Here is a 22,137-nt window from a genome sequence, read left to right on the forward strand (position 1 = left end):
AGCAGGAACAAGCTCACGCAGAGGCCTGGGGAGTGAGGCTGGGGGTCTCTGCGCTTCTGACAGACAAACTGGGGCTGGAGAGGCCTCGTGGAGAGAAGCCGGCAGACCTGCAAGCTGACCAGCTGTGGAAGGGAGCAAGGCGGGACAGCAGTGCAGGACCCAGCAAACCACGACGCGCTGGGCGTCCCTCTCCTGGGCGGCGGGCTGGGCACACTGCTCTGCACGAGGGGTGTGAAGGCACTCTGTGAACTGATGATGCACACGCTTCGGGCATGAGTCCCTCATGAGATGGTCTCATCTCCTCTACACTCCCATGCGGCATGTTTTCCTCTGCACCCTGCCCTGTGTGAGACGTGAGAAACACAAGGATGACTTAAACACATCCCTGCCCTTCTTGGGAGCTCATGGACTGGTCCTGCAGTAGAGGGCTGAACCATTTCAAACACATGAGTGCAAGTAAAGAGGAAGACGTGCACGCCTGCCTAAGAGTCAGCGACAGCTTCAGAGAGGAGGTGAAAGTGCACTGGGTTTTGATGGATGACTAAGAGTTCTCCAGGAAGGGAGGGGAATGGGAAATGGCAGTAAAGGCAGAGGATGACACATACCAAGGTTGTAATCAGTAAAGGGCACGTGTGCCGTAACAGGGAGAACAACAGGCAGATGGGGAGGAACCAGGAGAGAGGAACTGGACTGTGGGAGGCCTTGGGAGGCAGGAAGGCAGCAGTGCCTGACAACGGAGGAACTCGGAGGGGGGCGGAGAAAGCGCCCCGGCTGCAGGATGCAGGAGGGAAGGGGGATGAGGCGGAGGTAGGGACACCAATTAGCAACCACAGCCTTCGAAGAAGGCAGGGCAACAGGGGTGAGGAAGCTGGCTGGGTTTGGGAGGTGAGTAGAGCTCAGACGCGGGATCCGGTCACACTAGGATGTGGGAGCCACACAGGGGAAGGGTCAAGGCAGCACCCCAGCGCTGGTGCCCCACTGATGGGGGACGCGCTGGGAAGCACAGGTCTGGGAGGATGGGAAGATGCTGCGTTTGGTTTTGGGCAGGTGGGAATTCTGTAGCTGGGGTCCCCGTCTAGGGGATAGTTGGTACTGGGGTCAGAGCTGGAGAAGTGGCCACCGCTGGTCAGCAAGGAGACTCAAGAAGCTTAGGGGAGAGCTAGGAGAGGGCTGAGGCCGAGGAGGAGCCAGGATCGGGGGCTGAGGAGGAAGGGAAGAAGTCCCATGGGACACACATGCTGAAAGAGTCTGGTGACATAATCAAGCAGCCACCAGGCCGGGAGACAAAACCCCACCTGGCTGGCCTCAGGCGGGTGACGAGGACCTGGGGGATGCTGCGGCCAGGGGTGGCCAGGCAGACGTCCCACCAGGAGATTGGCCTTGTGGCCACAGTCACAACCCAATTTCCCTAATGAGGCTAGGGAGGGCTCACACCCCTCCCTAATGACCCAGGATGACCTCGGCTGCTTCCCCACTCTGCCAACCAGGCATCTGCCCGGTGGTTTCCGAACCCACACTCCAGATCTGCATGACTTTCCATGTGTAGGGCCTGTGCCCACAAACCCCAGGTGGGAAGCCAGGCTGTGGGCTACGGTGTAGGGGGTGGGCACTGGTCTGGAGCCTAGGGGCCTGGGACAAGTTCCAGCTCTGCCACCAACATGCTAAGTGACCTCTGACAGGACACATGGCGTTTCCAGGGCCTCTGCTACTTCACTCTAGAACAGGCGTGCAGGCCAGCTTCCCTCCAGGGCAGCATGCTTTCGGTTCTCACGCACGTCAACTCCATGACCTCGCCTCAGCTTTTCCTGACTGCCTGCTCCCTACAGACCCCAGGCTGGACACTGGGGGGCCAGCGGGTCCTTGTGTCCAAGGGCATATCCTCACTTGGGGGAGAAAGGCCCAGGAGCAGAGACACGAGAGACAGGGCAGGGAGGCTGAGGGTGGGGCGCGAATGAGACAGAGGCAGGGATGCGTAGGTTCCACCTGGGGGATCAGGAGGTGTGCGGGGAAAAGGTGTAGAGGGTTCTCAGTGAGCGATGGTCAGTCAGGATGAGCGGGAGTTCCAGACAGAGGGAGCTGTGTGGGCGGAGGCCGGGATGAGAAGTTCACTATGGCTGGTTCATGACATGCCAAGCAAGGACAGGCTGCAGAGAACCACATTCCTCTCAGAAGCCATGGGAAGGTCTTGAGTGGGGAATGACAGAGCCAGAGGGTTGGGCGGAGCAGTGGTTCTGGCTGCTACCAGAAGGCTTGCGGGGCAGGGAGACCTGTGAGGCAGCTGCCGCACTAACTCAGGCAAAAGACGGCAGCGCAGCCCTAGGCAGAGGGCAGCATGGCGAGACAGGGGCTCCTTGTGTCACAGGGCATCTGGGCCGCACAGCACCCCTGCCCCTGACCCCCCATCCATTTGTTCATCGAGTGTCTTTGATCTTAGGAGGCGGTTGGGCCTGGGTGCAAATCTTGGCTTTGCTACTTCTTCACTACGGACAAGTCTCTTTGCTTTTCAGCCTCCATTTGCTCACCTGCAAAATGGGGTAGCTACATGACACAGACTGTTCTCAGGATCTGATGACTCGTGTCAGAGTCTATGCACTATGCTCAGCTATGATGCGTATGACAGCTTTGCACAGTTCTAGTGATCCGGACCGGGCTCTACATGAGGCGATGTCTTGTATATACGATCTCATTTTAATTCTCGTAAACAATTCTATCATAAAATATATGAATGTTTGCCCCAGGACTTGTGGCAGAGAAGGACGCCAGGGCTGGGCAAGCTACCTGTTGGCCTAGCCCTCTGGGTTGCAGCTCTCCCTGCCCTGCACCCACAACTCTCGGAGATTTGAAAGTTCTGCAGCTTAGGGGAAATTTACACCACTGATGTGAAGTCAGTACTGGGGGTGCCCCTGGCGCCGGCTCAAGGCCAGGCCAGGAGAGGGGCGTGAAGCTGGGCTTACCAGCCGAAAGAGTTGTTTATGGAGTGGGAGGCTCATAAAAAATAATGGGCTGGATTTATTGTCCCCACCTTGAGGGCCATTCCGGACCGCACAGGGCCAGGACAGGCCTCCTCCGGTAGCACCATAAATCTCTCCAGTAAGCAAGGGAGCTGTTTATTCTCCCGTCCACCTGGTCTGCAGCAGGCAAGGGAGCGAGGAGAACCTGCAACCCCACATGTCCTGCCTGGCGCCCTTGCCTGGCTGTTCTTCTCCAAGGAGTGGCTGAAGAAGGCAGGTGCTGAGGCTGGGATGGGATTCGGAGGCATGGCCACACCCTCTCTTTAAACAGGAAGTTCCTAGCCGTGCTGCCCCAGCACTCACAGTTGATAATGGAAAGCCCTGGAACAGGGCAGGGGATGTCTCTGGCCCTGCAGGAGCCATGCTAGGGCCCCTCAGGTCAAGGCCTGGCCCAGATCCTATAGGAATCCCATCCCAGGAGCCAATAGGAACCTGACAGCTAGGCACACTGATAGGATCCTATCAATATGTGGCTGAGGTGTCTCAGGAGGGCCCATGGGTCTCTGTCCATTGGCTTGTTTCTTTGAGTCTGCAAGTGGATGGTGCAGGGCAAAAAGAACTGACATTGGCCTCAGAATCCAGCCCCTGATCCTGAAGTCCTGCCCCCCAGTGCAGCTCAGGGAAGCTCAGTTTTCCCTCCCATGATGGGGACATTAGTACTTATCCAAAGCATGTCACAGGGTGGCTGTGAGCATCAGGCGACCCTGTATGGAAACCACAGCAAAGCTCCAGGAGGGTGGAGCTGGGCCTGTCGAGGACACTTGAGCTTCGGGAGGGTGGGGCTGGGCCTCCTGAGGACACCTGCGGGCTGAGAGAGGTTTGGGGGAAGGACAGTGTCCAGTCAGCCAGCAGGCCACAGACAAGCCAGAGTGGGAGAGGCAGAGTGGAAGACAGAGTCAAGAGGAAGCTCGAGGACCAGCCTGGAAGAGGCTCTTGGGAGGGCCCAGGACTAGAGTCTGGGGTGGGAAAGAGGCTAAGGGCAAGGGTTTCAGATACAGGCTGCCCCAGACGCTGCTGGGGAGAATCACTAGGTCTCTGCTCTGGCTCAACCCCAGGAAACCTGTACCCTAAAACTCTCAGGTAACCTTTGTCAAGGAGCCCCCAGCCAGTCCTGAGACAGCTGTGGACTTGGAACAGGGTGCTCAGGCCCCAGAGGCAGGGTGGGCTTGCTCTCTGGCAGTGCTTCTGACAGTGGCCGCCTTGGTGCATATGCTGTGCAGGGCCTCACCTCCAACCACTTAGGAGGCTGAGTGCCAGCAGGAAAGAAACCTTTATTTTTAAGCCCACCACAGAGTAAGCATGTGCTACGGTCTGCATGATTGTGTCCCCTCCAAAATGATGTTGAAACTGAACCCCTATTGCGGCAGCCCTCACCAGACAGTGAATCTGCCAGAGTCTTGATCTTGGACTTCCAAGCCTCCAGAACTGTGAAAAGTAAATTTCTATCTTTAGAAATTACCCAGTCTCAGCTCTTCTGTTATAGAAGCAGGAATGAAGTAGGAGGCAATCTTTTTTGCTGACTGATGGAGTGGGCAAGGGCATGCTCTCCTGGGCTCCCACAGCCCCTGTCCAGCTTCTGTCACAGCCCTCCACGCACGGTCTGGTCGGGACCTGCCTCAGGTTGGACCCTCCTACAGCCTGTGAGTTCCGAAAGGACCTGCCCTGGCACAAAAATGGGGTTTCCAAGTACTACCCATGGGGGTGGAATGCAGAGGCTTGGACATGTGGTCACTAAAGTGCAGTACAGACGGCAGAAGAATCCTGATGTCCCCAGTCGCCTAGGGAGATCTGAAACTCCACAAGTGTCCCAAGCTCCTAACCCTCAATGAAGCCTTGAATACTGAGCTTTTCCTCACTCAAGCCAGTCAAGTCCCTGCAACTGATTACAGCCCAGGCTGGGCCAGGCCTGAGCCAGCCAGTCAGGAGGAGGAAGGTGGGCAGCGGCCCTCTGCACAAGGCTTTCCCGGACCACATGAATCTGATGCTGAGCAAGGCGCTGGGCAGGGTTCGGCACTGTCTGCCTCTTCCAAAGTAGAGACCAGTGGGCCCTGCCTTGAGCCCCAGGTCTCCCAGACCTCCAGCGTTCTGCGCTACGAAGAGAACAAGGCCCCACCTTGTCCAGAGCCACCGAAACTTAAATATTCCCCATCTATGTGACGCGGGTAACAGGCCTCGCTGAAGTGTAAACCCGGGACAGACAGAGGGCTCTGCCGAGAGTCAGCTCACCAAGTCTCTCACCGTCCCCTCACCCATCCCCCTGTCCCTTCCCCTCACCCATCCTCCTGTCCCTTCCTCTCACCCATCCTCCTGTCCCTTCCCCTCACCCATCCTGCTGTCCCTTCCCCTCACCCATCCTGCTGTCCCTTCCCCTCACCCATCCTGCTGTCCCTTCCCCTCACCCATCCTCCTGTCCCTTCCCCTCACCCATCCTGCTGTCCCTTCCCCTCACCCATCCTTCTGTCCCTTCCCCTCACCCATCCTCCTGTCCCTTCCCCTCACCCATCCTGCTGTCCCTTCCCCTCACCCATCCTCCTGTCCCTTCCCCTCACCCATCCTGCTGTCCCTTCCCCTCACCCATCCTGCTGTCCCTTCCCCTCACCCATCCTCCTGTCCCTTCCCCTCACCCATCCTGCTGTCCCTCCCCCTCACCCATCCTCCTGTCCCTTCCCCTCACGCATCCTGCTGTCCCTCCCCCTCACCCATCCTCCTGTCCCTTCCCCTCACCCATCCTCCTGTCCCTTCCCCTCACCCATCCTCCTGTCCCTTCCCCTCACCCATCCTGCTGTCCCTTCCCCTCACCCATCCTGCTGTCCCTTCCCCTCACCCATCCTCCTGTCCCTTCCCCTCACCCATCCTGCTGTCCCTCCCCCTCACCCATCCTCCTGTCCCTTCCCCTCACGCATCCTGCTGTCCCTCCCCCTCACCCATCCTCCTGTCCCTTCCCCTCACCCATCCTCCTGTCCCTTCCCCTCACCCATCCTGCTGTCCCTCCCCCTCACCCATCCTCCTGTCCCTTCCCCTCACCCATCCTGCTGTCCCTCCCCCTCACCCATCCTCCTGTCCCTTCCCCTCACCCATCCTCCTGTCCCTTCCCCTCACCCATCCTCCTGTCCCTTCCCCTCACCCATCCTGCTGTCCCTTCCCCTCACCCATCCTGCTGTCCCTTCCCCTCACCCATCCTCCTGTCCCTTCCCCTCACCCATCCTGCTGTCCCTCCCCCTCACCCATCCTCCTGTCCCTTCCCCTCACGCATCCTGCTGTCCCTCCCCCTCACCCATCCTCCTGTCCCTTCCCCTCACCCATCCTCCTGTCCCTTCCCCTCACCCATCCTGCTGTCCCTCCCCCTCACCCATCCTCCTGTCCCTTCCCCTCACCCATCCTGCTGTCCCTCCCCCTCACCCATCCTCCTGTCCCTTCCCCTCACCCATCCTCCTGTCCCTTCCCCTCACCCATCCTCCTGTCCCTCCCCCTCACCCATCCTGCTGTCCCTTCCCCTCACCCATCCTGCTGTCCCTCCCCCTCACCCATCCTCCTGTCCCTTCCCCTCACCCATCCTGCTGTCCCTCCCCCTCACCCATCCTCCTGTCCCTTCCCCTCACCCATCCTGCTGTCCCTCCCCCTCACCCATCCTCCTGTCCCTTCCCCTCACCCATCCTGCTGTCCCTTCCCCTCACCCATCCTCCTGTCCCTTCCCCTCACCCATCCTGCTGTCCCTTCCCCTCACCCATCCTGCTGTCCCTCCCCCTCACCCATCCTTCTGTCCCTTCCCCTCACCCATCCTCCTGTCCCTCCCCCTCACCCATCCTTGTCCCTTCCCCTCACCCATCCTCCTGTCCCTCCCCCTCACCCATCCTCCTGTCCCTTCCCCTCACCCATCCTCCTGTCCCTTCCCCTCACCCATCCTTCTGTCCCTCCCCCTCACCCATCCTCCTGTCCCTTCCCCTCACCCATCCTCCTGTCCCTCCCCCTCACCCATCCTTCTGTCCCTTCCCCTCACCCATCCTCCTGTCCCTTCCCCTCACGCATCCTGCTGTCCGTCCCCCTCACCCATCCTCCTGTCCCTTCCCCTCACCCATCCTGCTGTCCCTCCCCCTCACCCATCCTTCTGTCCCTTCCCCTCACCCATCCTGCTGTCCCTTCCCCTCACCCATCCTGCTGTCCGTCCCCCTCACCCATCCTCCTGTCCCTTCCCCTCACCCATCCTCCTGTCCCTCCCCCTCACCCATCCTCCTGTCCCTTCCCCTCACCCATCCTCCTGTCCCTTCCCCTCACCCATCCTGCTGTCCCTCCCCCTCACCCATCCTCCTGTCCCTTCCCCTCACCCATCCTGCTGTCCCTCCCCCTCACCCATCCTCCTGTCCCTTCCCCTCACCCATCCTCCTGTCCCTTCCCCTCACCCATCCTCCTGTCCCTTCCCCTCACCCATCCTCCTGTCCCTTCCCCTCACCCATCCTGCTGTCCCTTCCCCTCACCCATCCTCCTGTCCCTTCCCCTCAGCCATCCTCCTGTCCCTTCCCCCTGCAGACATCCTCCTGCTACCTTCCCCCTGCTACGCCGTCACCTCCTCTCTCAGCCATGCTCCTGCCACCTTCCCCTATCAGCCCTCCTTCTGTCACCTTTCTTTCACACATCCCCACCACCTTCCTCCTCGGCCACCCTCCTGTCACCTCCCTCCTCGGCCACCCTCCTGTCATCTCCTCCTCAGCTACCCTGTCACCTCCCTCAGCCATCCTCCTGTCACCTCCCTCTTTGGCCACCCTCCTGTCACCTCCTCCTCAGTCACCCTGTCACCTCCCTTGGCCACCCTTCTGTCATCTCCTCCTCAGCTATCCTGTCACCTCCCTCAGCCATCCTCCTGTCACCTCCCTTGGCCACCCTCCTGTCACCTCCCTCTTTGGCCACCCTCCTGTCACCTCCCTCAGTCACCCTCCTGTCACCTCCCTCCTCAGCCAACCTGTCACCTCCCCCTCAGCCAACCTCCTGTCACCTCCCCCTCAGCCACCCTCCTGTCACCTTCCCCTCAGCCACCCTCCTGTCACCTCCTCCTCAGCCACCCTCCTGTCACCTCCTCAGCCACCCTGTCACCTCCCCTGGCCATCCTCCTGTCGCCTCCCCCTCAGCCATCCTGCCCTCTCCCCGTGCTGTCCCCGTATGGGTTCCAGACCCTGATGGCTTCCAGTGCTCTCTCTGGCCCCACTCCCTGCTTCACCTGTACAACTGAGGCAAGTGTGATCTTCCTAAAATGGGCTCATTCTCCTTCTCCTCATGGCTGACAGGGCACCCTTCACTGTCACGGCACAGTCCAAATTCCTGCTAGACAGGGTCCTGTCCCTCTGAGTTCCGCCAGCTTTGGGCCTGGCTTCAGGCTCCTGGGCCTATTGTCTCCCATAGGTAACCACGGCTGCTGGGACGAGGACTCCTCTGGCCAACCGGAACAAGCTGGAATCTTCGGTGTCAGAGGAACCCTGGCCATGGGGCAAGGACAGGCTGGCCTGAAGGAGGCACCCAGGCATCGGGAGCAGCTGGACGGTCAACAGGGTGAAGGGAGTTGAGAAGGGCACTGGGGACGGGAGAGGCAGTGGCCGCAGGGTCTCTGCTAGGTTGCAAGTGAATCAAAAGCACCCACACAGGAAAAGTGTCAGGCACAGGGCAGAGGCTCAAGCACCCTCCAGTGAGGCCCATGGTGTAGAGAAACAAACAGACACCAGGATGGACACAGGCACCCATCCCTCCAGGCGCTGTGGACCTGGGACAGCCACGGAATTGCTTGCAGTCAGATGGCGCAGGACGGTGGATGGCATCTGAGGACTCTTTCTGCTCCAGACATTATTCCAGGAAAGTGACGGGACTGGCCTGTGCCTCTCCCCAGGGTTTCTGGCTCCCTGTCTCCAGAGTCCTACTTGAAGTGGTTTTTTAAGGCCAGCTGCCTCCAATCCGTTGCTGTCCACCAAGGTCTGGGCCCAGATGACGCTGCCAGCCCCTTGCCCTCTCTTTCTACCACAAACTCCTGCTGCTACCCAATCTCCCCCCTTAATCCTCCCAACAGCATCCTGCCTATGTCACTCTGGCCCCTCTGTCTGCTGACCACCCACCTTCTCTCCATCAGTTGGCCACCACCTCAGAAGCCACCTGCTCTTGCAGGCTTCTTTTTTTTTTTTTTTTCTTTTTTTTGAGATGGAGTTTTACTCTGTCACCCAGGCTCGGGTGCAATGGCACGATCTCAGCTCACTGCAACCTCCGCCTCCCGGGCTCAAGTAATTCTCCTGCCTCAGCTTCCCAAGTAGCTAGGATTACAGGAGTGTGCCACCATGCCTGGCTAATTTTTGTATTTTTTGTAGAGATGGGGTTTCTCCATGTTGGCCAGGCTGGTCTCAAACTCCTGACCTCAAGTGATCTGCCCACCTCGGCCTCCCAAAGTTCTGGGATTATAGGCGTGAGCCACCACACCCAGCCTCTTGTGGGCTTCTCCAACCCCTTTCCATATCCCACTGGCTCCAGCCCTGAGCTCAGCTTCCTCTGCCTCGAACAGCCCGCTAGCCAAGCCCCTGGCCCTGCTCCTCATCCAGCACGCCCTGCCCAGGCACATGTAGATTTGGGGACCACAGGTTGACCAGCATATTGGGCAGGAAGGTTCCTCTTCTCCTTAGAACCCAATTTCCACACTTGAAAAAAGAAGGGGGAATCCATGGGGGTGGTTGTGATTCCTTTAAACACTGACAGACAGCCGTGGGAGAGGGTCATGATTTGAACCCAGACCACTGGGTTCCAGTCCTGCCACTATTGGACACACTGTTTGCCTCTGTGAGCTTCTGACCCACATCCGCAACATGAGAGCGGCTAGTACTCGGCTCACAGGGTTCAAGGAATTGCAATGGATAATATTAGTATCCACCTGAGGGTTCAAGGGATTAAATGAAGCAGTATTAGGGTGACCCAATGTCTTGCTTTGCCTGGGACAGTCCCAGTTGATATCCACAGCCCTGGCATAATTAATAATAGTATCTCCTTTCATTCTCACAAGTGTACTGATTTGGATACTATTCAATTATAACTAAATGTGAATTATTGACTGCGGTGGTTGTGATGTGGATCCGTATGTCATAAACGGCGTGAAGCCACACTCACACACTGTACCAACGTCCGGCTACCGGTCTGGATGTTAAACTCTAGTGACGTAAGATGTCACCATTGGGGGAAATTGGGTAAAGGGCATCTGAGACCACTCTTCACTATTTTTTGCAGCTTCTTATGGATCTACAATTATTTCAAAATAAAAAATTCTAAAAAATCCTATTGTTTTGACTCTAGTTATCATTAGGTATTTGCCCTTGCAAACTTACAGATAAAATGAACGGATCCCCAAAATACTTCAAGCATGGGTTTTATAAGCAAAATAAGTTTAATTTAACCAGAGGTCATCCAGCAAATACTCAGAAATGAGTGGCAATGGCTCCCATGAGGCCGGCAGCTGCTCTAAAGTTCACGCACTCTTATCAGCAAGCCCGAGCCCGCAGGCTCTTACCTGGTCTGTGTATGGAAACACACGGCCATGGTCTTCAGAGCAAGACCCATGACAACACAGTGGTATTGTAACAGTTAATAAGAGCAGTGTCGAAAGAAAAGCGTTTACTTTTAGGCCAGAGGTCTGGGGACATTCAGTGTGGGGATAAACATTAGCAACCATTTTCTGTCTCCGTAACTGAGTTCATAACAAGAATCCTAAACTGTAGGAAGAAAGAGGCCAAGCCGACTCAGGCTGTTCCCGTGAAGGGAGAAGGGAAGTGCGTGCCACACTGCAGAAAATTTCTACCACAAGATGTCTTTTGAACTCTAGGTGCTTAAAGAGGCATACTCGGTACCTGGAGCTGCAGGTGGTGCCAGCTATAAAGGCATCTCCGTTGAACCTCAGGCCCCGCCGGAGTCTCACCATACTTGGGCCGACAACTGAGAGGGGTCCCAGAACCTTCCCCATTGCTGCTGTCTTCACTATCAGGCAGTCAGGAGCCCAGGCTCTGGGGCCAGATTGGCAGACCTCCAATCCCCCAAAGCCACTGGCAACCCTGCAGTTCCCTAACCTCTCAGTGCCTCAAGTTTCTTGATCTGGAAAATGGGGCACTGTAAGGACGCAATGAATGGAAATGCATGGAAAGTGCCTGGTAGCAGGGCCTGGCACACGCAAGCATGCATTGGATGCAGCTCTTGCAATCATCATCATCATCATCATCATCATCATCATCACATTACACACAAAGGGACTGATTCCTGATGCCAAGCTTTCCTACTGCTGGCCCCCACCTCTGACTCTGGCTGTAGGACAACATCACTCTTGATGCCAAGTCTTGAGCTTTGTGAACAGTGGGCTCGAGTCCCACGAGGAATGCCTGCGGAGGGAGGGCAATGCGGTTTCCTACACGTATTTATGCATGTGTTTAAACAAACTCCGAACTTTAACCGGAAGGTGAAACGCACTTGGGTAAACTCATGCAGTCCTTGCAGGGAGAACCTCAGGCTGCCCCACGGCCTGTTCCAGTGCATAAAACCCCAGCAGAGCAGCTGCACAGCAGGCTTTCTGTGCACGTGGCCTCATTTCTCCCAAATGGGGGCCCTCATCAACAGAGGACCCCTATTGTCTGGCCCCCTGCCCGGCCCAACCACATGGTCCACCAGCCCACACTGACCAATATCTAACAGCACGACCCGAGGGCGCTGTGAGCTGAGTGCTGTCCCGACGCTCCTCAGTGTCCACGCTGAACTGCTCACCACCCTGCCTTGTTCCCAGACCCATCCTGGCTCTGCCCACGCCCACCTTCCTCTCTTCCTTCCTCCCTCTGTCCTTTCCAAAGGCCCAAGTTGGCAGTGGGACTCAGAGATGTGGGGAACATAGTCCCTGCCCACAGGGAGCTCCCAAGCTGCAGGGACACGAGCACCATGAGGCAGAAAACCACTTTCTGGAGCTTGCCGCCAGCAACAATAGGGGGCGGGGGACAGAGGTGGCCACTGGGGCACAGAAGAGGCAGAGCCCAACAGTTTTCCCTGAGGGCTCAGCTCAGAATGGGCTGTCCGGTGGGTGGGATACTCTCACGGGGGACTAGGTGTGGGAGCTGTCAGTAGAAAGGGCGGGGTGAGGAGCAGGGCCCTGGTGCTCCGTCTGTGCTGTGACTCCTGATTACCTGTGCCCAGCAGGGACACCTCTGCAGGTGTACTCAAACCTCTGCAGGAAGGATGGGTGGTTGGGCACCCTGGAGGGCTGCCCCGAGGCCAAATAGGTGCGGGAGCTCAGCCGATGAATGAGGGACAATGGCCATCTTGTTGGGCCCCAGGTTTTGGCATGTACTACCTTGTGCACAGATGAACCTGGGTGCAAGGACCACCAGCTCACTAGTTTCTCGAGGACAAAGCTGGCCTCTTGATCCTCTCCCTCCCCTCTCCCTCTGCTGAATGAACAGGCTCCCGTGCAGCACCTGGCACGTGTCAGCAGAGCCTCGTTCCAAGAGCTCCCAGGTCCTGACTCTGCGGCCGGCTTGTTGTGGGGCCCTGGGCCAGGCCCTGCCCTCTCAGGGCCTCATTTCCTCATCTGTCACAAATCACATGAATAAGTGCCCGTGTTTATTGAAACTGTCTTTTCAATACCTTTTTAACCCTACGAAGCAGGTATTATGACTATCTCCATTTTACAGATGAGGCACAGAGAAGTTAAGTGACTTGCTCAAGGTCATGAGATGGTCCATGGTAGAGCTGGGGTTCCAGCCTAGGCCGCTGGGCCTGAAGTCCCGCTGTGAGCCTGTGCTGTCTCCTACAATGATGGAGACAATGCGACGTTTCCTCTCACTCTGGTGCCTTCCACCAAGGCTGAGGCCAGCCCACAGGCGGCGTCTGATGAGGCTTCAGAGCAGAGCCCTGCAGGACAGCCTCCTGCACGGAGGGCCAGGGGCATCTCAAACCCAAAGCTGCTGGCAGCCAGTGCGGCCCAGTGTTAGTGCTGGACCCTCGGAATAGCAACATTTCACCAGGTGGAGGAGGAGACCATGTCACGGACGTCTCTGCTGCTCAGATGAGAAGACCAAAGCCATAGAATCCCCAGAGCGTTTCCCCTCAGCTCATGACTATACAGGAACTCTTAGGACCCCTACTTAGCACGTGATCCCCTGTCCAGGCTGAAAGCTTCCCAGTGGACCATGCCTCGGATCCTAGGGGCTAGCAGAGCACCCGGCACATGAATAAATGAATGAATGAATGAATGAGCAGGTAAATACAAGTGACCTGCATTTACGTAGCTAGTAAGACTGACGCCTTCCAGAACCCTTTCTACTCCCGGATCGATTCTGGTCAGAATTCTACATTGAGAGAAAAGGAGACAGTTCCTCCAGGAGGCCACATCTTCCTGTGGCATCAATCCGTCAGAAGTTACAGACAAGAAGAGCAGTGTGGGAGAGGGAGAGAGCCTGAAGGTGCTGCCTTCTAGATACACCAGGCACAAGGGTGTGATGGGGGGCAGCGGGCAGGCCCCTGGGGCTGTGGCCAGAGGAGGGATTGTCAGTACTTATTGGGCTAGGGCTGAGTGGGAGGTAGGGGGTGCTATCATGGGGCCAGAAGCAGTGCTCAGAAGTGCTGAGTGGAGGGAAACTGGCCAGATTCCAACATCTCGGATTCCCTCCTGCCCAGTGTGGGCACAGAGGAGGAGCCTGTGTGTGTCCCCCAAATCAAGCCTGTGTTCTAAAGACCTGAAGAAGCTGCCTGCATCAGTCACTACTCCTAGGACAGGTGCTGCCCTTGATTGACCAGAGCATTTTTCCGCGAATGGGGAAAATTCGACAGCTAGGCCCTTTTTACAGCTGAAAAGGCCCAAAGAGGCAAGAGTAACTGTGCAGAGGCCACATGGAGAGCTGGAGCTGAGAACCTAATCCTCCCAAGCCTAGCCAGGGTCGCAGCCATGCCTTGGCCCAGGGTGTGCTCTGGCGCCTAGGAAGCGGGGCCACTCAGACGGGCTGAGCCCTGTGTTTCTCAGCCAGGAGTCTGGACCGACCTGGGCCAACCCCTCTCACGCATCTGGTTCCATCTAATCAAAACCAGCCTGTGTGCTTTTCTCCCTGTTCAGGGGTAGGCTCCAAAGAGCTGGACAGGCATGAGGAAGAGTCAGGTGATAGGGGGAATCTAATTTGCCAAATGGCTCTGTCTCCTTCAGCCCTCCCAGGAGCTATGGGAATCAGAGGTCACTTGTGTGCAAAACAAGCTCAGTCTTAGCTCCTCTGACACGCTCTAATTTTGAGCTATAACAATCATGATTGCAGTTGACACTAATGGTGGGCAATTGTCACAACAGACTGAGGCTCAGAGAGGTAGACAACCTGCCCAGTCCCCAGGTCCCTGTCTCCCCAATGGGCATTAATGGGCCGCTGGCCACTGTGCTGTGTGCTTGCTCTGCCCTCTTCAGGACTTCCACACAGCCGTGGAAACCCACTGGAATGCTTCACCTTGTCGTTCGAGAGCAATCTGATAAGTTATCTGTTGTTTTTTGGACTGATTTCATTGCCCAGATTAAAAAATCAGGAGAGGCCACACAAAAATCTTAAGGAGAGAAGGCACTTCTTTAACCAACACGCTGGTTAATGCAGATTGGGACTGAGGCCCCCAAATCCATATTCTGGTTAAACCTGGATTCCTGGCTTCCTGAAAAATCAGGATCTGGCCACCTGGGGCATCTGGGTGGAGTGAGCCATGTGTGCCCAGGGTCCCACCCAACACCAGCCACTGCACAATTTATGAGATGCCAGCCCCTGGAAGTGTTGGCGTTCCCCCAGATGGCCTCCCCTCTCCCCTAAGCATCACTTCCTACCTCTGCTCAACCAGCTTCCCCACAGCTGCCCTCCGCCCAAAATCCAAACTCTTGCCACAGCCCACCAGGCCCCGTGTTGTCCAGCCCCCACCTCCCCGCCTTGGGCTCCTCCCACTTTGCGCACTCTGCTCCTTCATCCCACCCTTTGTTCTGCTTTTCATGTGCCCATTCCCACCCCAGGGCCTTTGCATGCGCCCAGCCTGGCACATTCCCCACAAGCTTCCCACCTGGCTTTCTCATCAGCTCCAGCACTGTCTGCCGCATCACCCGTTTCTTTCCTCTCACACCGCATCACCTCCCAAGGAGCGGGCCCCATAGCTAGCGTGCCTGGCTCAGATCCTGGCTCTGCCTCTTCCCTAACTTCGCTGGGCTTCGCCTTCCTCAGTGTCACAACCCAGCCTCGCCGGGCAGTGGCAAAGGTGGAGTGAGCTTGTCTTTGGGCAGTGCTCAGGCCCGTGCCTGGCTCAGAGTAAGCGTGTGGCCCCAGCAGCCCCTGCTGTCGCTGCTCCCATGTCATCCCCTCCCCAACCCCAGTCCTGTGGGAGACGCTAAGGTTTGTAACCTCCTCAGCACAGCAGATGCTTACAGGCCAAACCTGTAACAAACAGGCTGTGGCTGCGGGTGTGATCTGCCCGCAGCACACCCTTCTTTCATCCAGGGGCCTCAGCTCCACCTGGAGTCCTGCTGGGGAGAAAGCCGGGCTTCAAAGGAACAGAGCACACACAGCCTGGCTGAAAAGGAGGCTCACGCCACCCTGGCCTGGGACTTTACAGCCTGCTCAGAGCAGTCACTCTGTGAACTCCCCTCCCTGGATGAAAGCAGAAACCCCTCCCCGCACTTGCTCACTCTGTCCCCATCAATCTGCTTCTTATACAACCTGTTGGGCTCAGAGTCCTGGTTTATAGGGTTTGCCTCCATCGTGGGCAGCTTGGCCCCACAGCCCACAACTGGGAGGTCTTACAAGGCGCAAAACAAACTCCTGATGCCCGGGAGCCACCTGGGTGGAGTGTGGACAATGTGACAGCAGCAAGTGCCAGGAGCCACGGAGCTCGGGCTTTCTGTTCTTCTGGGGACACCACAGAGCCATGATTAGCAGGCCGGTCCTGCCTTTGAGGCAACAAACACTAAGAATTCTAAGGAGCCTGTTCGAGTATTTCCACTTTATTATCCTGAGTACTTTTTAAATGTTTTTGCTTTCACTTTCTCAGGAACTGTTTTCTAATGAAACTCATGCCTGGGCTGGCAGAGTCGCACCTCACAGCCTCCTGCCTGCTCACGGGAGGCTGGAACCTCATCCCACGGTCCTGCTCCATCTCTGAACGCCCTGCCGGGTAACACCACATCCCCATTTTGCAGGCGAGGAATCTGGGGAGCAGTCAGTAGAGCCGCCCATGGGAAGGCTTCCAGTGTGGGAGAGGAGGAGCTGGATTCACACAGGGTCCGGCTGGCCTGGAGCCCAGTGCGTGCCCTTTGGTTCCCCATCTCTCAGCATGAGCCCCTCTCTGAGCCTTCTGCAGGTGCTGTGTACCAGAGAGGGGCGACCTTCCGAGGAACGCCCTCTATGCCCGCAAGCCTCCAGCGCCTCCTCCTTGTTAAGGGTCAGCAATGGGGGCGTGCCTGAACTGGGGCAGTTCTGGCCTTCTTCCTTACATTTATTCCCTTGACAGCTCACGACAGCCAGGCCCTGGGAACCTTGGCTCCTGCCCTGCCCTCACAGCACACTCTGCTTTGGCACACAGCCCTGCCTCGGATGCCTGCCCTTGCATTATCTTAAGCAAGAGATGTGCCTCCGCAAATGCTGTTCTCTGCCTGGAAGCCCCTCTCCTCCAAGCACACGTGTCCTGGCTCTCTCCTCCAAGCCTCTCCTCCAAGCACATGTGTCCTGGCTTTCTGGACAGCTCTGCCGCCACCTCACAGCTCTGCTGCCCTGAGCCCAAACTCCAGGATCTGACCACTGATGCCGTAACACCAAGTTCCTTTGCCTGCTGGGCTTGGCTGGTGGCCAGGCTCCACTTCAGCCTGGGTCTGCCACCTAGTGCTCCAGCTGGTGGGGTGTCTTCCTGGGGCCCTCTGCACCTCCCCAGGCTGGCCTGCCACACTGCCTGGCCTCCAAACAGCAGGCGCCCGACCACAAGGACCCTCTCCTGGCGGGAAACCCAATGAACATGCAGCAGGGAGTCGCTGGTGCTGCCAGGCTCATGAAGACAGAGAAGCTGGCACACAGCCTGGGTAGCCTCAAGCCCCCTTCGGAGAAGGAGCCCATGGAGAATGGGGCCCCACTCTTCCTGGCCACAGCCAGCCCCCAACTCAGAAAGGAAAACAGCTCCTCTGGTCACATGTGCCACTTGTGGCCCCACATATAAACACGAGAAACACCCGCAGCCCTGGTGTAGCAGGTAGAGGGAAGGAACTGGAAGGAGGCCCATGCAGAACCAATACCAGACGTGCAAAACAGTCATTCAGACTACCACCAAAATTCCCTGCCTTGACCTTGAGGGCCCCAGAATTGAGATGTGGAGAAGGGGACTCTGGGGGCTGCCCATCCTGGCGGGGGGACATGCCTGGTCAGCATAGGCTGTACTCACCATTGGAGCGGTGGATGCAGGTATGCTGGTTGTCACTAAGGAAGAAGCCACTGTGGCACTGACACTCGTAGCTGCCCATGGCATTGACGCAGATCTGCTGGCAGCCACCATTATTGTCCTGACACTCGTCCACATCTGTGAGAAGAGGAAGAGAAGGGGACCAGAGATCACACCTAAGTTGGAAGCAGGGCACGAGGGGCTGGCGGGACAGGGATACAGTGAATTTCCTCACATGGCCCTGAAGGGAGGGACTCCAGAGAGGGCCTCCCTGGTGCTGTGTGATGGTGATACTGTACAGTGGGCCTCCACGGCCCTGCACCATGGTGGCACTCTACAGTGGGCCTCCATTGTGCTGTGCCATAGTGGTACAGTGGGCCTCCATTGCTCTGTGCTATAGTGGTACGGAGGGTCTCCATCGCGCTGTGCTACAGTGGTACAGTGGTACAGTGGTACAGTGGGTCTCCATTGTGCTGTGCTACAGTGGTACAGTGGGCCCCCATCACGCTGTGCTATAGTGGTACAGTGGGCCCCCACTGCACTGCGCTACAGTGGCACAGTGGGCCTCCATTGCGCTGTGCTACAGTGGTACGGTGGGCCTCCATTGTGCTGTGCTATACTGGCACGGTGGGGCCCCATCGCGCTGCGCTACAGTGGTACGGTGGGCCTCCATCGTGCTGTGCTACAGTGGTACGGTGGGCCTCCATCGTGCTGTGCTATACTGGTACAGTGGGACTCCATGGTGATGCTGCACAGTGGTACTCCCGAGAGCAAGTCCTGGAAAGAGTCCAATGGCTATGATGCTAGCTCACTCCAACTCAACAGTGCTGTCTGAGTGCCCAGCACTGTTCTAAGCATCTCACCTGTATTAATTCCTTTAATTCTCACAGCAACCCTGTAAGTCAGATCCAGGTACCAGTCCATTTTATAGATGAGGAAACTTAGGTGCGGAGGGGCAAAGTCACTTGTCTAAAGTCCTACGTATGGTAAGTGGCAGAGGCAGGATTCAAACCCGGTGGTTTGACCCTGAAACCTCAGCTCTCAGTGACGTCGCCAGACCCCCCACTCTAGGAAGACACAGCAGCCTGCAGCAGCTGTCCCCAACACATGGAGCTTTGCCAGCTGCAACCCCACGAGCCCCGTCTCTTGACTCAGCTCAGGTTTACCATCAGCAGCACAACACAATAACTGGCTGGAGCACAGCGCAGTGCCCCAAGGCTCTGTGCCCTGCAACTGATTTCAAAAACCCCGAGAATGAGGAGGTTTTTATTAAGAAAAGGCCCTGACCTCCGGCTGCCAAGACGGCTGCGGAAGGCTGCCAAGTGGTCTTTCCCACTCTCGGGGAGAGGCAGACCTCAGGGCCGACACTCATTTCTGACCAGAGGCCGCTGGCACAAAGGGCGCTATTGGCTGAAAAGAGTCTTTATGGAGTTCTGGTCTTGAGCACAACAGCGTGTTTCAATTACCAGAGTCATAACCCCCTGCTCTGTCAGTTTGTTTAATGAAAGAAGGGCTTCTTAAACCTTAATGTTCCATGTCTGTATTGTCATTTTAATAGGCAAATATATAAAACCACAAAGGCGGCGTGAGCTACTGGCTGCTTCTAGCCAATCCCCGGTCCCTAACACACACACACACACACACACACTCTTCGGTGTTGAGCTTTTGATACACTTCTTTTTAACATAGACATCTTTTACTATTGGAACCAAAAGTATGTGAAAAGGTAAAGAGTTGGTGACCTGCACTGAACTGGGAGAGGACTCAGCTGTGGAGCGATTTGAGCCGGGTCCTATTTAGACTCATGGACGACAGACCACTTTACCACCTAAGACACCAGCGGCTGCCTTTGAGGCCGACAGCGAGGCCATTATTCTTTGGCAAGCTCAAATGTCAGCCGTGTGGGCAGTGAGAGGAGGCAGGCAGAGCTCTGGACTCTACAAGCCGCCAGCGGTTACAGCTAAAATGGTAGAAGCGGCCCTCGCTGAGAGGAGCCAGGTGATCGCACCATTCTGACTGGGGAAGCCTGGGGAGGAGGGAGAGGGACTATCCTCAGCACCTTTCTCCATTCAACAAAGCCTTGCTTAGGACCCCCTAGGGGCCCAGTGCCCATGCCACCTTTGCTGGGGGCAGCCCCTAGGGGTGGCGAGTGGTCGCCTCCCTCCCCTCCAAGCCTCAGCCATGTCTGCCCCTGGGGTCTGTCTCCAGCCTGCACTGGACCATGAAAAGCACCAAGCCAGGCCCCGTGTCCTACTCATCCTGCTAACAACACAAAGCAAACATCTGTGAGTGTTTATTATCTGTCAGGCGCAGGCCCACGCGATCCTCACAGCTACCTGTGTGACAGGTCATGTTATTGACCCCATTTTACAGATGAGGACACGGAGGCTCCGGGAGCTGGAGTAGCTTGAGTAGAGTGACACAGCACACCAGAGTGAAGGCGGGACCCAGCCCTGCGGTCTGGCTGCAGAACACGCGCCTTTGGCCCCAGGCTAAGCTGGCTGCGTCAGTGCGTGTGCTCAGACCAATGCTACATAGAGCCGGCTGCTCCTCACACGAGCTGGAGTCCAGTGTCAACTTGAGCACATGCACGTCAGCCCCAGATGCAGCTTGCCGTGAGGAGCATCGGGAAGGACCCAGCATTCCTGGGGTTAGTCCCATCTCTGGGCCTATAAGACCCTGTAGAGAACTGTGCTGGCATACACTTAACAATGGGACCTGGACATGGGCAGCTGTCCCTGGGACTCAGTTCGGACCCCTCTCATGTCACGGTCGTTACCTTCCTTCTCATGGTTCTCAGATTCCTTGCTCTGCGCCTCGGCTTCCCCAGCCCTATTAAAGGTCTGACTGTAAAGCAAACCAAACAGACACAGACTCTCAAATGCTGAGTTCCCAGTGCAGAAATGCTACCTCATCCCTGTCACGAGGAAGCTCCCTGGCGCCGCCCATCTGCAGCCGTCTGGCCTGGCCACTCCTCACCTCACTGAAAGCTTGAAGCAAAGGGCGGTTGACGTAAGGCATCTACAAACCCTCAGTGACCTGGCAGGGCGGCTGGGCCTTGGGACAGGGCTGTTTACTCTACTAGGGAACAATGACTCGCCAGTGCTGATGAATAATGGGAAACAAATGCAGGGCCATGTAAACATGTCTTGTCCCCACTCCCAAGTGATAAAGTCCTGAGATGAAGCAGGCGGGAAGAGGGGGCTGCCCCTCTGCACCCTTTTCCCACTGCGGTCCAAACAGGCCTCACCCCCGGCCCCCGAGGAGGGGAGGAAATCATGGCTGCCAAATCTCTTGGGTGGCTTGAGGCCATGACCAGCATCTCTAGGGAAGGGCCTGAGGCCCCACACACGCCTCTTGCACCCCTGTGTCTCCAGCACTTCAAGTGGGCCCCACACTGAGGTCTGAAGAGCGTCCAACTGCAGCAGCTGGGTCTGTGAGATGCCGCCCATGAGCCCAGGACAGACTGGGCTCACTTGGAGGCCCTGGCCAGGCCTGGCAGGGCACTATGAGAAACAGTCCTTTGGCCCTCTCCAAGAGGTGCTGTGAGCCCAGCACACACCGCCCCATGGTCCCCCAGCATTTGGCACACTCTATTATGAGAGGTGTCCTCATGGAAAAGGGGAACCCACACCTGGGAGTCAGGCTCCCTGAGTTCTGCCCCTGTCTTGCCCTGTAGCCTGTGGGCGATGCCCAGGCCTTATCCCTGGGAAGTGCTCCCAGAGCTTGAGGGATTGCAGACTGCATCCTCCAGGAAGTCCTCCTGGAATGCCTGTGGTGTGTGCAGCCCTCCTCCTTCTCTGCCCCGTGGAACTGACTGTCAGTGCATGGATGGGTCCTGTGTGGCTGGCCCCGTGTGAGAAGCCCAGCCCACCCCCAAGCCCTCACACAGAGGTGAGCGTTGAGGCTGGGCGGGGTTGCCAGCCTCACTACCATAAATAACGGCAATTGCTGCCAGCGAGGCCCCAGCTCAGGCACTATCTTAATAAATCCACACAACAGCTCCACACCGGGGGCATTATTCTTATTATGCCTGATTCTCAGGTGAGAAAACTGGGACCTGGAGATGGAGAGAGATTTCCTCAAAGCTCTAAAAGAGGCAGAAAGAGAACTGGAAGCCCCATGAATCCAAAGCCCTCCCTCTCCTCCCGCAGGATTCAGCTGTGAATGACGACCCTTCAAGTCCGATGGCGGTAGTGACGAAGGTTCCCAGGTGCTGATGCTTACAAACCTCCCTGGCCCCTCCATGCCCACCTCTCCAAAGCCCAGTGCTCAGCCTCCTCCTCCGTGTAGTCTTTCTGGTGCCCAGCATAATTCACTCCACCCCAACTTCCAGGCCAGGCCTGCCTTCCTTCACTACTTCCTTCCTCTGCCCTGGACCAGAGGGCTTGCCTATCCTGTCCCTGCCCTGGGGTGAGGACAGATCTGAGTCTCCTTTATATCCTTGCTCCTAGCAGCGGGTCAGGCCAAGAGTGATTGCTCAAGTGACAGGAGGGTAAATGGGATGGCACAGTTTGTGCTTGCACACACCAGTGCCAGGGAGCTCACTACCGCCGAGGGACCAGTCCCAGGGGGCAGAGTGCTGTCCTTATTCCCACTGGGCACGAGGGGGGCTTCAGCTGTGAGTGGGCTCTCATAGCCTGCCCACTTCTTCAGCCATGCTCTAGGAATCCGCTGCGGCTGCTCTCTGAACACAGCCCACCCATTCACC

At 57.1% G+C, this 22,137-nt stretch overlaps 1 protein-coding gene across 6 annotated transcripts in view; it reads right to left on the bottom strand.

Moving 5' to 3' along the window:
- Positions 1-22,137, bottom strand: part of SCUBE1 (signal peptide, CUB domain and EGF like domain containing 1) — a 148,892-nt gene that overhangs the window by 77,701 nt on the left and 49,054 nt on the right. For all 6 annotated transcript variants that reach the window (XM_016939327.4, XM_016939326.4, XM_016939330.4 and 3 more), the window contains one exon: positions 17,430-17,564. In XM_016939327.4, coding sequence (XP_016794816.1) covers positions 17,430-17,564 — 135 coding nt within the window. The remainder of the gene's footprint in view (positions 1-17,429; positions 17,565-22,137) is intronic.

Source organism: Pan troglodytes, chromosome 23 (genome assembly GCF_028858775.2).
Source record: "Pan troglodytes isolate AG18354 chromosome 23, NHGRI_mPanTro3-v2.0_pri, whole genome shotgun sequence".
NCBI lineage: Eukaryota > Metazoa > Chordata > Mammalia > Primates > Hominidae > Pan > Pan troglodytes.